The sequence below is a fragment of the Balaenoptera musculus genome, chromosome 3, assembly GCF_009873245.2.
Source record: "Balaenoptera musculus isolate JJ_BM4_2016_0621 chromosome 3, mBalMus1.pri.v3, whole genome shotgun sequence".
Classification (NCBI taxonomy): domain Eukaryota; kingdom Metazoa; phylum Chordata; class Mammalia; order Artiodactyla; family Balaenopteridae; genus Balaenoptera; species Balaenoptera musculus.
Window position 1 is genome coordinate 41,256,750 of NC_045787.1, and position 15,790 is coordinate 41,272,539.

A 15,790-nucleotide genomic window follows, 5' to 3' on the forward strand; every position below is an offset into this window, starting at 1 on the left:
ATAAAATTAACAAACTGGCTCTGATCTGATTTTGTCCTTGACAAGAGACTTACTTAAGCTTTCCAAGTAGTTTTCATATAGAGTGAATTTTCTGGTCAAACGAACAGGAAACATCAGGTCTGCACAATTGTTTTATTTCTGGTTGTAAAAACTGGCATGCTGGCTTATACAGCAATCTCTTGTAAGTTCATACAGCATAAGATTGGCCTTCTCAAGTCCTTTCAGCTCTGGATCACTCAATGGGAGATTCTTAGAAAACAATGGACTAGAAGCTAGCATAATGATTTTATCAAAATAATATCACCCTATGGAGTCCTGCCTGGGAGATGGTCCGTCAACATCCCTTCCAGAGTTATCCCTCTGTCTCCTCCCTCAAAGCACAGTTATAATGGAATGAGTTTACATGGTTCAAATTACAACAGGTTCTATGAATTAACTTTTAAAGCTATTTGCTTAAACAGCCTGCGGAGTTAAAGTAGCTAGTGTAGACACAGAGACACGAAACACATCTACTGTGGAAGATAAAGGGAAACCAAAGAAGCTTGTTGCTCTGCAAACCAGAAAAAGATTGAGGTCTAAAGTTTCTCAGACTTAAATGTGCATTTGAGTCATGAGGGGATCTTGTAAAAATGCAGATTTTGATTCAGAAAAGGCTGGGATGGGGCCTGAAAGGCTGTGTTTCTAACAAGCACCCAGGTGATGGCAGTGCTGCAGACAAGGACCTGACTTGGAGGAGCAAGGGCAGAGAAGTTAAGCTACATAGCAGTGTTCGGAGATAATATAAACACAGGCACTTTGTCTCTTTCAGTAACTCAGCTAGAGAGCACCAAAGTAAAGTTATCACAGTTAAGAAGTGATATAATACATTTTGTATTAGTATTTGTATTTTTAATTTTTACTAGAAATTATATTTACAAGAGAATAGTTTTCTTTCGTATCCATTCTTATCAGGTCCCAAGAGTGGGACTGAAGTGGTTTATGTTCTCTGACAGGTTTATGTGCTTAAGCTGTGGGCATTGCTCAGCTACCTCCAAACACATACCCCAGGAGCAGGGACCAGAGCAGGGCTGACAGCCTCCTTAGCATGTCCTCTAAAGCTCCAAATACCTAATGGTGATGGGAAGGGACTCTCACAGCTTCTCAGATTATTCTGTGCACTTTTCTAGCGCTTTCTGGAAACTTACCACAACACCAACAGTCAGACCCTAGTGGAACAAAGTACCTTCATTCAAAACCTGCTATGTGTCCTAGAACAAAAAATTTCACAATTTGTATGGAAACACAAAAGACCCCGAATAGCCAAAGCAATCTTGAGAACGAAAAATGGAGGTGGAAGAGTCAGGCTCCTGGACTTCAGACTATACTACAAAGATACAGTAATCAAGACAGTATGGTACTGGAACAAAAACAGAAATATAAATCAGTGGAACAGAATAGAAAGCCCAGAGATAAACTCACGCACATATGGTCACCTTATTTTTGATAAAGGAGGCAAGAATATACAATGGAGAACAGACAGCTTCTTCAATAAGTGGTGCTGGGAAAACTGGACAGCTACATGTAAAAGAATGAAATTAGAACACTCTCTGACACCATACACAAAAATAAACTCAAAATGGATTAAAGACCTAAATGTAAGGCCAGACACTATAAAACTCTTAGAGGAAAACATAGGCAGAACACTCCATGACATAAATCACAGCAAGATCGTTTTTGACCCACCTCCTAGAGAAATGGAAATAAAAATAAGCAAATGGGACCTAATGAAACTTAAAAGCTTTTGCACAGCAAAGGAAACCATGAACAAGACAAAAAGACAACCCTCAGAATGGGAGAAAATATTTGCAAATGAAGCAACTGACAAAGGATTAATCTCCAGAATATACAAGCAGCTCCTGCAGCTCAATATCAAAAAAATAACCCAATCCAAAAATGGGCAGAAGACCTAAATAGACATTTCTCCAGAAAAGATATACAGATTGCCAACAAACACATGAAAAGATGCTCAACGTCACTAATCATTAGAGAACTGCAAATCAAAACTACAATGAGGTATCACCTCACACCAGTCAGAATGGCCATCATCAAAAAATCTACAAACAATAAATGCTGGAGAGGGTGTGGAGAAAAGGGAACCCTCTTGGACTGTTGGTGGGAATGTAAATTGATACAGCCACTGTGGAGAACAGTATGGAGGTTCCTTAAAAAACTAAAAATAGAACTACCATATGACCCAGCAATCCCACTACTGAGCATATACCCTAAGAAAACCATAATTCAAAAAGAGTCATGTACCACAATGTTCATTGCAGCTCTATTTACAATAGCCAGGACATGGAAGCAACCTAAGTGTCCATCGACAGATGAATGGATAAAGATGTGGCACATATATACAATGGAATATTACTCAGCCATAAAAAGAAACGAAATTGAGTTATTTGTAGTGAGGTGGATGAACCTAGAGTCTGTCATACAGAGTGAAGTAAGTCAGAAAGAGAAAAACAAATACCATATGCTAACACATATATATGGAATCTTAAAAAAAAAATGGTTATGAAGAACCTAGGGGCAGGACAGGAATAAAGATGCAGACTTACTAGAGAATGGACTTGAGGATATGGGGAGGGGGAAGGGTAAGCTGGGAAAAAGTGAGAGAGTGGCATGGACATATAAACACTACAAAATGTAAAATCGTTAGCTAGTGGAAAGCAGCCGCATAGCACAGGGAGATCAGCTCGGTGCTTTGTGACCACCTAGAGGGGTGGGATGGGGGGGTGGCAGGGAGATGCAAGAGGGAGGAGATATGGGGATATATGTATATGTATAGCTGATTCACTTTGTTATAAAGCAGAAACTAACGCGTCATTGTAAAGCAATTATACTCCAATAAAGATGTTAAAAAAAAAACTTGCTGTGTGCCCTAAACAGGGCATTTTCTAAGGTGGCTAAAGGAACCATGGATTTCAGGATATGCAGCCCTCAATTCCCTTTCCAAATCTGCCCCTAAAGTTTTCAACAAAGTTAGGCCTCCTGTAGAAAGTGACAGCCACAGAAAAAAATGAAGATAATAAGCAACTGGATGATGCACCCAAGTAGGATGGGGGATGGAGTGTTTTTGCCTTTAGTGTAGAAATACCTTATTTAATTATTAAAGTCCCGCTTTATTATACAGTTCAGTATTTTTCTATCTACAGTTTGCAGGCCATTGGTGAACCTTGAAATCATTTTCATGGTTCAGAACCAGGCTGTTTTAAAAATGCAATAGACCAGGGTGCAACGCAGTTCAAAGGGGAAGTATCATTTAATGAAACTTCTCAGTTACACCTGTCTATGTACTGAGCTATATTGTAAAGTGCATTTCTTTCTATGCATCATAATCAAAAATTTGAAAAATCACTGAACTATAGCTTGCTTTATGGTAGAGGAGGGTTTTTTTAGAGCCATCATTGTTTTTAATCTATTTATTTTTACTATATTCACCTGGCATTGCCTTAGCTAGATGAGGTCATAGCGAGTAGCCTTTTCAGAAATGTCACTGCCCTTTTCACTATAAAGTCCTTGAACTCATATAGCATGCTTAAGCCATATGCATTATATATACACATATAATATGAAATTCCTATAGATCATGTGTCATACTAATAGACCAATTTAATTGACACTCTGAACTATTCCTGGGTATTATACACCCAATTCCCTACATCCAGTCACTTGCTGGGAGCACCTCACAGCTTTCAAGTTACAATGGCACCATCTTCTGGTGAAATATTTTCTTTGTTGGGCCGATATTAAAAAGCTACCAAAAATGTCCTGATATTTCAAGCAAAAATTGCAACTGACATCATATATACATTGATATTCTTTAGAGCTTTTTACTTCATTCAGGAGTTTCACTCCGTTCTCAATCTGAGAAAGGTCTTTCTATTCCTCAGCAGTGAGAGGAGCTAGTCTGTCCTTCCTGACTTTCCGTTACACTAAGCTGGTTTCAAGTTTCAGCTCCTCCTTGAATTCCAGCCTGCTGAGACTTCCCTCTAGAATCATCCAAAATGGAGCCTCTCACAGCCTACCCTTTGAGATGTTCAGGGCCCAAAGCAAAGGTATTTGCAGTTTTGCTGTCTATGGTTCTATGTACAGTAATGTTATTTCTTCTACAACTAAAATTCCTAAAACCTAAAATCAACAGCTTTTATACATTCGAAGTGAAAGATGCAAATGGAAGAACGGTTTCTCTGGAAAAGTTTAAAGGCAAAGTAAGTTGCATCTTCTGACTTTTATTTCTGTTGTTTGTGCTCTCTGCTTATTCTCTTAAGAGTCCATTTTTCACTGTTAAACGGTCATATTATAATTTAGTCTTCAAAGTAATGTTATTAGTATATCACTTTAGCCATCAGAGCTCTCAGTTTATATACTTCTAATTGATAACTGCTTATGTTAACTGTTTGCTTTAAGTGCTGGATTAATACTTTAAGTTGCTTAGGAAATTCTTAGAGTTAGTAATGTGAATATGGAGTATTCCATATAATGTGAATATGAAAGTATTAATTCCATAATCTAACAACATTAAAAAGCACTCTATCAATAATCATATTTTATCTTTTATTTTTTAAAAAAAACTTTAGTTGAGTACATAGGGCTTTTTCAATGGTCGTGATTTTTCAGAGTTTTAACTCATGCATCCGCGTTATGATTTTCAGCAGAATTGGGTATATCTAAAAATATGAGATAACCATCTATCAAAGGTTGTATTCCTCCAAAATGGTTTAGGATTTTAACTACTTGCAAATATTTTTTTAAATCTTTTATTTGCTTCACTTTCCGTTTGGATTTTTTTCTTTTTCCGGGAGGTTGCACTAGTTGTAAACGTGGCTAGTGACTGCCAATTCACAGACAGAAATTACTTAGCACTGCAGGAACTGCACAAAGAGTTTGGACCATTCCACTTCAGCGTCTTGGCTTTTCCATGCAATCAGTTTGGAGAATCGGAGCCCCGCCCAAGCAAGGAAGTAGTATCTTTTGCAAGAAATAACTTCGGAGTAACATTCCCCATCTTCCACAAGATTAAGATTCTAGGACCTGAAGCAGAACCTGCATTTAGATTTCTTGTTGGTAAATATCTACCTTGCCTCACCAATTTAATGTTTTTAATTGCTTTTCATTTTTAAAACAAATATACCAGGACAATATATTCATTTGAAATGTTTTAGTGGGAAAGTTTTATAAAACTATCAGAGAGCTAGATTCTCATCCTTTGTGACCTTCTAGAAGTTATGCTTCCCTGAAATCAATGTTTTAACTTCTTGGATGGCAAAATAAATCTACTCCAATGTATTTTATTTTTATGATCATTTTCCTGAAGAATTTACTTTAAGTGTGGTCATGGCTATTTTCACAAAATATTTTAATTCGCATTTAACTAGCATGTGGGCAAATATCCCTCCCCAGTATTAAAGCTATACATCCCACATCAGTAGTGCTGAGCATTATTAGTTGAACTTATCTTTGTGGTTAATTTTATGTTGCCTTACTTATCTAAGATATTATCCTCAAGGGTGAATAATATCTGTTTGCCAGGTGGTTTTTGGTAAAATTCAAAGCAATATATCTTGATTTTTTTTGGAGGAGGGTAATGTTAGGCTATCTCTGTAATTAAGCTAGCTACAGAAACCTATTTAAAGATTTTCCAGCGTAAACATGCTGCAGTATAGTGACTAAAAGCTAAACTTTGGCCCCAGTCTGTGCTGAAACCCCTGCTCTTTTACTTTTGCTGGGTGGCTTCAGGCACATAATTTCCCTGTGCCTGTTTCCTCGTAAAATGACGTTATCTACCCCCTAAGATTGCCTGGAGGATTACGTGTGTTAATAATAAAAGTAAAGTACTTATTCACATACAGCTTACACTGTGGCAGACACTATTCTAAAGGACATTCAGCTAATGTCCTCTCATCTAACTTTTATAGATGACAGCCTCAGTCATTTTCACTGTGGGTAATTTGAGTTTTGCTAAAACCATGACCTCAGCCAGGCAATCAAGCTTCCAATGAAACAAACCAGCTAATGATGTTCTATAATATTTCATTTAAGTATGAAATCAGAATCATCCAAAAACATTATATTCAGTTTCTAGGGAAAGTCAATATAATGCCTAACACCACGAATAGCAACTAGAGTGAGGTCTTCATTCCTTTTATTTCCAGGGTGCACAGGGGAAAAAAAGCCAGAGCATGTGCCCTGTAATCATCTCTCAATTATAGCAGCCAAATACTTGGGCACAGTAGCTTCTAGGTTCTTCCCCTTTGTCACTAAAAAAGCTTCTGAAACTCCACTCAAAACTCAAAAAGGTAACAGTGATTTAAGGTTTCACTAAAGTTAGATGAAGCTCCAGAGACAAAGATTATGAGTTGACGGCCAAATGAAAATTAGATCTTTGAAAATTGGCCAGAATGGACAGTACCTGATCATGCACTCACAAACAAGATGGCTCTGTACAGGTGTACAGGTTGTTCACTAAACAGGAGTAAGGAGGCAAACGGGGGCTGAAACACAGGCGAGTGCAAGGTATGTGCCGAGGGACTGTCCCCACCTGGAAGGGTATCTTTTTCTAATTCACACGAAGATGTTACACTGACTAGAGAGAGCCCTGCCCTGATGGGCATTATCTTTAAAAACACATTTTCCATCATAGAAAATGGCTATTTTTCAAAGCGATTTTCAGAAGGCTTTAGTTAATAATATGATGTTCATACCAAGTCACTGATGTTTGAGCTAATCAGCAACACTATTAATAATGAAATAACCAGTGTAAATGCTTGGCACAGTACACAAAATAAAACACATATAAGTAAATATTAGGCTACTTTTCATTCGTTATTTTTAACCTATGCTCCCGCATTTGTTCTTTCCCCAGCATAAAGCAAAGTATCCCTCAATTTTAAAAACTCTAGGCAGTGTGTTCCTTCTACCTACCTCATCAGCAACGTTTTTGAAAGGATAGTTAACATTTGTTTTCTCCACTTCCCTGTCTCTGCTTCCTTCTTAGATCTCTGTGTTTGGCCTCTCACTCCATAACTCTCCTGAGCCTGGTGGGTCTCGCTGCCTGTGACTTCTACTCTGGCCCCTTCTCTTCCTCCCTTGCAGGTTCCTCTTTTCCTCCACCCTTAACTCTACTGATCCTCAGGATTCTGCCACATCCACATGGGCTCTCCTTACTCTGTCCCCTTTCCCTGGGTGAGCTCTTGCTCTTAAGCTCCGAAGCCTCCTCTGATTGGGTGTCCCACATAACCTGAATCTCCTTGTGTACAAAAATGAATTTGTCATCTTCCTCCTAATATCTGTTTGCTTTGTCATGTCCCCTATTTTAACAGCACGAGCTCTGCAAATAGGAAGGTCTAGATATCAATCCAGGCTCTACCACTCACTAGCATGTGACTGTGAGTCCAGGCCTCCATTTTTCTCATCTGCAAAATGGGGATAATAATAATATCCAATGTTTACAGGGTTGCTGTAAAGATTAAAGGAGAGGATTCATTTAAAGCATTAAGCATACATTACTAGGCACATAATAATTATATTTTTTCTCATGTTAGTCAATAATAATGCACACAAATCCTGTATGATATAAATAGAAAAAAACTTCTACATTTCTTACCTATTAAATTAAGATGTATCAAAGGATATCTACAATTATTTAGAATTCCTTACTATATAATATGCAACAATATTAAAAACATATATATATTTACTACAAAAAGTAATCCATACATTCCTATTACCAAAGACATTTAGAACATCACTTTATCTTAAAAAAAATGTTAAGAAACTGAAAGTTTTCAGCTAGTGACAGGGTAAATTTTTTGTGGTGGAGATCAACAAATCTAAAATAAACTAATTTATTTCATTTCTTGATTCTAGGTCAGTAGAATCATCAGTGAAGTCACCAAGTATATAGAAATCTGGTCACACAAACTTTGAGTTGTTTTGTTTGGGTGTTTTGCTTTTTGTTTAGTTTGGTTTTTGAAATGATGACAATCCTAGAACTTGATTCTAAAGTTGTAATTTATGCAGATACTGACAAAAATGAAAATCTTGACAAAGAATTTACTCATGAAAATATATTCTGATATTTTAGATTCGTCAAAGAAGGAACCAAGATGGAATTTCTGGAAGTATCTGGTCAACCCTGAAGGTCAAGTTGTGAAATCTTGGAGGCCAGAGGAACCCATTGAAATCATCAGGCCTGAGATAGCAGCTCTGATTAGACAAATGATCATAAAAAAGAAAGAGGATCTATAAAAATGCCATTGAATCATTCTAAGGCAATAGTCAGAATACAGAAATGTCTCCATGAGGGTTTCATCCCATTTTAAATACTCTGACAATTAAATGTGGCACTGAAGGATGACTTTCCTTTTATGTTATCTTGTCAGTGACTGGTAATGAATGTCCCCACGATAGAGATGTTACCTAAAGCAAAAATGAAGAGTAGCCAAAGACTCTAAATGAAATATATTAAATACTTCATCTGACCACACTAAATAATTCAGAATACAGTCACCAATGTGCTTCAATATCCTATTCTCTGACTTGACATTTTCTAGTGTCGTTCTTGATGGAAATGCCAACACACTAGACCACTGTTTGAATTCAAGACACTGTGTGACATTTCCAGAGTAACTAATTATAAATGATTATTTTTATGTAATAAAAAGCAAAATAAACATTGAAAATGTGAAATATAGATTCTAATCCTTATGTATTTTTATTTGTTTCAGGTACAGGACTTTGGGTTTTTTGGGGTTTTTTTTTAAGTACAGGTTCATGGTATGTTTTACTACACCTGGCCAAATAGTCACTTATAAATGACATTATCACAATATTTGAAAAAGCCTTCATCTTTCTCAATATTTTTTTCTAGAAGCAACTCAAATTCCATAATTAGAATATTAACACTTGAGTCAGTCTGTATTTTTGAGTGAAAATCCCAAGTGTAAGGAAAAAGCCATGAGTATATGAACATTCAGCTTGATTCCCCTTCAGGTTAATTTTGATAAATTCCTTACAGGTTAATTCCTTACAGGTTTTGGCTAATTCTCTACAGGTTAATTCCTTAAAGGTTCCTTACAGGTTAATTTTGGTTGCTAATCTAGTCAGACTAGATTAGCCATTTGGAAAGAATTCAATGCTGCATCATTCTCATGGCTGTAATAAGAAGAATCAACTGCAAACAGTCAAAACTCTTAATGAAGAAAAGGGAGTGATTGCAACTACATGAGTCTTAGAAACATCAGCAATCACTGAGCCTTTTGAAAGAGTCACAACATACCTTTTCTCCCAAAGTCCTGATCTTTACGTTTTGTCAGCCTTCTAATTATTGGCTAAAAAAGCAACCTGCCAAGTTGATGAAGGTTAATTATTGCCCCATGAAATATATATTCATTTCATAAAGGAATTAAACAGGAATACTGGAGCCAAAAAAAAATGTGAAAAAACAGTCATGTAGAATTTGGCTAAGAAGGAAGACCCAATCTAAATAACTGGGAATTGGCTCTCCAATTCTGACCTGATGAGTGAAAGTGAAGATTCTTTTTTATGGTGAAATCAGTAGTGCCACCTCAGTAAATAATTCTGCAAAAGTGTTTAAAGGTCTTAAAAAAATCAAATGTATTTCCCGGAATACCTTCTACTTCAACATATATGTCCAACCCCCAGCTCTGAATGTATTTAGTAAGCTCTCTGATGGGGGTGGAGGTGTGGTTCCACTCAGGTCAAGAGGATGTGCAGAGGCACCTCAAGAATAGCAGTCAATATGGTTAAAATAGTATGTTTTATATTATGTGACTTTTACCACAATAAAAAAGACATTAAAAAAAAAAAAAAAGAATGGTGGTCACTGTGGGAGCAAAGCCCGCTTCTACCTCTCACCAGCGGCAGGGCCTTGGGCCAAGCTCAACTACTTTTCAGTTTCCTCACCTATAAATTGCGGGTGGGGTCAAAGTGAACAAAAAGCCCCTTCCAAGTTCCCAAGGTCTTTCAAGTGATCAGGAATCAGTACTAACCTGGATTGTTGTTTAAGAAATGGAAGCCACCTCACTAGTCTATCTGCCTTTTGCAAGCTTGCCCCCGAAAGCCTGTTAGCAATTTGAATTCTGGGACTCTAAGCAAAATTTTATTTAGGATAATCCCTCCAAGTGTTGCTTCTGGAACACTCTTGCTGTTTACCCCCGCTTACGACTTCCATGAGTTCATATCAGTGCTCTGGGACGGCGGGGGTGTTTATGTGCTCACAATCGGGGTGTGAGCAGAAGTGTATCTGCCAGGACCACAGAGGTTACGTAGACACCCCACTGCCAGACAGAGGGCAATGCGCTGGGGGACGACCAGGACTCTCCCAGAGAACGCAGCTGGGATGTCCATCCTGCCCCAAATCACTAGTTCTCTCCAAAGCCATAAAAAGTGGGTTTTTCACTTATGTATCTCCAAACTTGGTTGCCTTATTCAACCTATAATCTCTACTAGGTTAGGCTTGATTCTCTCCTCTTGCCCCTCTGAGTATGCAGGGAAGGCAGGTAGGGATTTGAAAGTGTGTCATACAGGTGTCCAGTCAGGGTTCTGTAACAACCAGGCTATGTGTGAGGAAAGGGAGGAGAGCCATTTGCTGATGTGCTGCCACCCAGACCTCAAATGTCTCATATGAATACCATCAGGCAAAGACACAGAGAAAAAAAATGCATTTTTCTTGAACTGAGCACAATACCTTCTCTATCTCAGCATCAAAAAGTCCAGGACATAAACTGCTACGAGCTGCCTGAACTGAGAAGTATAACAAAAATAGTAGGCATCCCATAAAAGAGTATTCAGCAGTTGTCCTCCTGACAAAGGAAAGGGACAAAATCAAATGCTTTTAACTGTGGTTAATAATTCATTGACGAAGTTTGTTTAATTTGGGAAGTGGGGAGGAGTACTTCCTACTAACTCCTAATCATCATCTTATGGCAGAGGTAAAAATACAGAGTGTTGCAGAGTGGAATAAATATGAATTTGCCTGAAATATTCCCTAAAAATTGTACTTCATTTTTGAAATTGCATACTAATTATAGCATACCTATAGTATGTATATATGTACATATACATAATTCTTAATAACTATAGTATATATAGCATATATACAGTGATGACTGGTAAATGTTTAACAACCAGATCTCTGGAGGAGGAGTCCCAATTTGCAGCATTTGCAATTTCCATGGTGTGAATGCTCCCACATGGTCAATTTTAATCTACTAATGGTTTGATAACTGGCTTGTAAAATTTCTGAAAATTTAACAATCAATTCTCACAGACCAGGATAAGCTGGCTCCAGCACAACAAAATTTTTAAAATCAGACTTATGGTAATAAGGATCTCCAGAGAGAAAAATCTAAAGCAAAAACATATCACATATACTCTTTATTTTTATTACAAATATATTATTTTGACAGGTTATATATAAACGTGGATGTATATGCAGTTATACTGAATTATGAAAAGCTGCTAACATTATAACTGTATAATCACAGTATAATCTAACAACGTAACTGGATTGCCTGCAGGTAATTTCAAGTAGGAAAACACTCCAGTAAAAAATAAGAAAAAAAAAAAAAAATATATATATATATATAGACAAAGTCTAAGAAGGAAAACAAAAACTATTTCTCTACATTTATTTTCTTTAAACATATTAACTGTTTCAAGACTGCCCGATATGAGCGGGAAGGTCTTGGGTGATCCCTGTACAAAATCATGTGTATTCCTGCTAACGTGTTCCTTTGAAAGAAAAATGTCATGTTTGGGTGCAGCTAATATGGGGACGCTCTGTATTTATCCCTCAGCTTGACTTCATCTTCCCCAGGGAATAATAAAATCCTAATAACTGTTACACCAAGAAACTAACACATCACACTTCTTCCCACTCTTCTTGTTCCTTCCTCCCTCTGAACCGTTAAGGCCACACCTTGGAGGGAAGCATTCTCTTTTGGGGGCAGAGGCTGGTGGGGGAGGGAGAGCCATTTTCCAGAGGGTGTGATGGGAAGCAATTACATCCCAAGCACCAATGAACAGCAGTGGCTGCCCCCAGAGAAGATACTTCCAACCAGCTTTGCCTCCCTCCTCCTCTTTTTTTCAACCCACTTCCGTCTTCTCTTCCTCTGACATCCCAAGTGTGGATCCCTCTCTTTCCTTCTCACTCTTACAAAAACAATTTCTTTTTGAATTTAAACATTCAATCGCCTCCTTACCCATTGATCTCCTTATTTATCTTTACTACACTCCATCCTTTCTCTCCTTTCTCATCATCTCAATAATAGGAACTGAACTATGTATTCTGTTTATTGAGTATAAATGTTGGCATTTTACGTCTTGCTCTGTAAAAAAATTTTTTTAAAGTAAAACACAAAGGACAAGCCTTCTAAATTTAGTAGGTTTTATTTTTATCAACAGATCAGTGATTTTCTATAGAAAATAACATGTTGAAATTTAACCTTAAAAAAAACAAGATGAAAACAATATTTACATTAAAGGAATACTTAAACACAAAGATGCTGAAAATGGAATGATACTAGGCAACAACAAAAAGAGGATGAGATTTGAAAGTAGCAAAATGCATAAGAATCAAATTATAGGTATCTCTTTAACCCATGGTTCTAGAAATATTTACATTTAAATAAGGTAGGAATTTAATTTTACCCATAACTTATAATCCAATGCAGTAGAGAATGTGATACATTTCTCACTTCTCATTTAGGGTGTTAATAATTGACCAGACCACCAAAGTCAGTTCCATGAACTTGCTGCAAATGTTTATACAACCACAGTGTGTCTGGGACCCAGCACACACCTGACACGGCTCCATGAGTCAAAATGGCCTCCAAGGGAATGAGAAAATATTTTAAATTATATTGTGCGGTCAGTTCTCCCCCTTCACAAACTAAATATCATGCTCTCTTCCAAACACTGTATGAGTCTGTGATTTTACAGAAAATGAAGACTCAAGGCAAATCTTCCAAACAATTCAGCCCCATCCCCTAACCCCCAAAATCCCCAATTCTCTTGATATTCAAGTGAAAATGTTTTAGTTGACTGACTCATCTGGAAAGTTACCTCAATTCTCCCTTTAGCTGTACACACACATGGTAAATGAGACCTACTCTAATGTCAAATTAAGAAACTAATCATCCAGAAAGAATTCTAAAGACTTAGTTGAAAATTTGAGGAAACATTTTAGGTTTTCCATTCCAAATTGTCATTATATTTTAAATTTTATATTTAAAATAAATATATAATTTCACAAATACTTTAATACTGTCTACAAGTATTAAAGACTCCAGAATATTACCTGAAATTTTTAAAATAATTAACTGGAGTAGTTTCTTCATCATTATAAAGCTGTTTGTTGTATTATAACTGAAAAGTAGTAATAAGCATTATGGTAAAGAGTGACCCGGTTCATGGTAAAAAGTACACGTACACACAAACATACACACATATTACTTACAGATTTAATTATACTCTGATGTTCATTGTACATGCAATAAGATAGCAGTTGCATGTTAGCTGATGCCATTCACATATTCAACCAGCTAACAATACACTGCCAACCCATCACACACAGGTAACCAGTGTACTTCGTTAACAAGAAGAATTTATCCAGAAGCAAGTGGCAGGGTAGTTGTGGCTGCTGAATTGACCCAAAGCAGCCAGCTAACAATACACTGCCTACCTGATTCAGGTCACCGCTGCTTTTCATGGCCCATAAAGTCACTGAGGCTAAATTTGTAACATGAAACAGTGGCAGAACTTTCATCTTAATAGTCACATTAAAGAAAACTTACAGACAAAACCTGTTCCTCCAAAAATATTATAAGAAATAAAACAAATATTTTATTTAATCTATTCAAAAACTTAAAAAGAAAACTTTCAAAATACTTCCACTTAGCTTTTACAAATTAAAGGCTCGGATACTGCTATACAAGTGAATTAACAAAGTTATACATAACTGTAGCTTTTCCCATTACTTCTATTTACTGACGAAAAGACCAGTTGTCTATATCAGGTAGTCAAATATCTAGGAGTCATGGTGATACAAAAGGTAGGCAAGACAAATCTTCAGCTTTGTTTGGGAAAAATAAATATTAAAGTATTTAGGGAATTTTAGGAGTCAAATGTCATTTGTTTTCTCCGGCTACAAAGGCTATTAGTCTTTGCATTCTGAAAGTTATGTGTTCAATTTATTGTGTCACCAATTAAATACAGGAAAATTTAAAGAAGGTCTAGAAAAAAATCTATAAAACTGGTGATGGGTTTGAAACTAAAATCTATAAGTAAAGACTAAAGGAATGTGAACTATTTAGCCTAGAGAGAAGCAAGGTGAATCATGATAATGATTTACACTGATTACAAGAGAAGCTAAAGGCCTTTGTGTTCGGACTTTCAAGGTGAAAAAGTACTACATGGGATCAACTGTTAAGTTATTAACCTAAGGGCCGGTAGATTATGCCACTTCTCCTCTTGACCACAAGATAGCACCATTTCCGTTCCTTTGGGGGGCAAGCTTATGAACGCAACAGAGGGGAGTGCAACTAGCAACTGTTAAAATGAAATTATAACAGCCAGCTAAAGATGCACTGCCTACCTGACACATCCAAGCGTCATCTTTTGCTGTAGAGGCAAAAACTAGAACGTAACATTCAGATTAAAATGATTACCATTATTTGTCAGTCAGAGATCTTCAGTTTCTTACAAAAATGTTGTAATATATAGACTCTTTAATATATAGACTGTAGTTAGTGATAGTGTGAGATTTTTTTAATTTTTCATATTTTCAGACCAATTCATACTTCCAGCAAATATCTTTAGCAAGAATTAGTTTGTTCGAGGTCATATTCAAGACAGAGAACTGGAGTAAGCACTGGACACTCACCTTGGGAGAATCTTGACCTCTCTTCTGTTTCATGTCTTTGGCGAGCACCCGCATGACCTCCTCCTTTGAAAATACAGACAACATATATGAATAGAAACTGTTTAGGAAAAGCATAATATTAGGCGTGGAATGTTTCTAGATCCTTACTTAGTCAAACTACATTCATTCAAACTACATACATTTTTTTTTTTGAAAGAAAACAGGCACCTCCAGAATATAACTAAATTACACAACTCAAAATTAAAATCAGGATTTAGAGTTTTGAACTACCTGTTGGTCCTAAACAGGTATTATAAACGGTGCCTTCGACAAGAAGTCCCTTTAGGGAGTTGGGGCGAGGAAACAAAAGGGCGTTACTCACCCATAGGATCTCTTCTTCGGTCCGGACCCTCCTCCGGGCGGTGCGCTCAAGTTTCCACTCCATCTCTGGAGGAGTTTGCCCTACCTGGCTGGAGTGTAGCCTCTCCTCGAACGCTTTTGGTTTTGCCCCCCAGTTCAAAGCCAGTCTTGACGCTTAATCGTCAAACCTCTGGAGTCTTGTCCCGCAGGACGATCATACTTCACCCCTAACCTCCCATTTTTCCCCACTCCTCCCACCGCTCCCAGCGGGCTTTCCCCAGGGTACGGTTTAAAAAGCCGGCGGGGCGGCAGCCAGAGCGGGAATCCCCCTCTCCGGCTTCTCATTGGCCGGCGCTGCGGTGACGTCAGAGCCCGGGAGGGATTCCCCCTGCGCGCGCCTGGGTCCTCTCCTCTCTCTCTCTCTCTCTCTCTCTCTCCCCCTCCCGGCCGGCGGCCGCGCCCCGCAGCCTCCAGCTCTTTGTCCGCAGAGGCGCGCGCAGGAGC

General features: G+C 37.6%; 2 protein-coding genes across 6 annotated transcripts in view; one reads left to right on the forward strand and one right to left on the reverse strand.

Moving 5' to 3' along the window:
• Window positions 1-15,539, reverse strand: part of CDC20B (cell division cycle 20B) — a 65,716-nt gene extending 50,177 nt beyond the window's left edge. The window contains exons 1-2 of the mRNA XM_036849027.1: window positions 15,309-15,539; window positions 14,948-15,010 (exon numbers count right to left, since the gene is read on the reverse strand). Coding sequence (XP_036704922.1) covers window positions 14,948-15,010; window positions 15,309-15,371 — 126 coding nt within the window. The 5' untranslated portion in view covers window positions 15,372-15,539. The remainder of the gene's footprint in view (window positions 1-14,947; window positions 15,011-15,308) is intronic.
• Window positions 4,013-8,736, forward strand: GPX8 (glutathione peroxidase 8 (putative)). 5 transcript variants are annotated; one of them, XR_005019466.1, is made up of 4 exons: window positions 4,013-4,097; window positions 4,184-4,250; window positions 4,845-5,106; window positions 8,126-8,736. XR_005019466.1 is itself a non-coding variant. In XM_036849030.1 (3 exons), exons 1-3 carry the CDS (start codon window positions 4,047-4,049, stop codon window positions 8,287-8,289), a joined length of 477 nt encoding a protein of 158 aa, XP_036704925.1. In that variant the 5' UTR covers window positions 4,023-4,046; the 3' UTR covers window positions 8,290-8,736. The 5 variants fall into 5 exon arrangements, 4 of the variants coding, with proteins under 4 accessions (XP_036704925.1, XP_036704923.1, XP_036704924.1 ...); XM_036849030.1 differs by lacking the exon at window positions 4,184-4,250 and having other exon boundaries at window positions 4,023-4,097; XM_036849028.1 differs by having other exon boundaries at window positions 4,025-4,250; window positions 4,842-5,106.
• Window positions 15,540-15,790: the final 251 nt, after the last annotated feature.

Bases quoted from the DNA above. Each gene is read 5' to 3' on its own strand.
- GPX8 (XM_036849028.1), top strand. From the start codon at position 4,047: ATGGAGCCTCTCACAGCCTACCCTTTGAGATGTTCAGGGCCCAAAGCA. The intron at 4,251-4,841 runs GTAAGTTGCATC...TTCTTTTTCCGG, and splicing joins TGGAAAAGTTTAAAGGCAAA to GAGGTTGCACTAGTTGTAAA. The intron at 5,107-8,125 runs GTAAATATCTAC...CTGATATTTTAG, and splicing joins TGCATTTAGATTTCTTGTTG to ATTCGTCAAAGAAGGAACCA.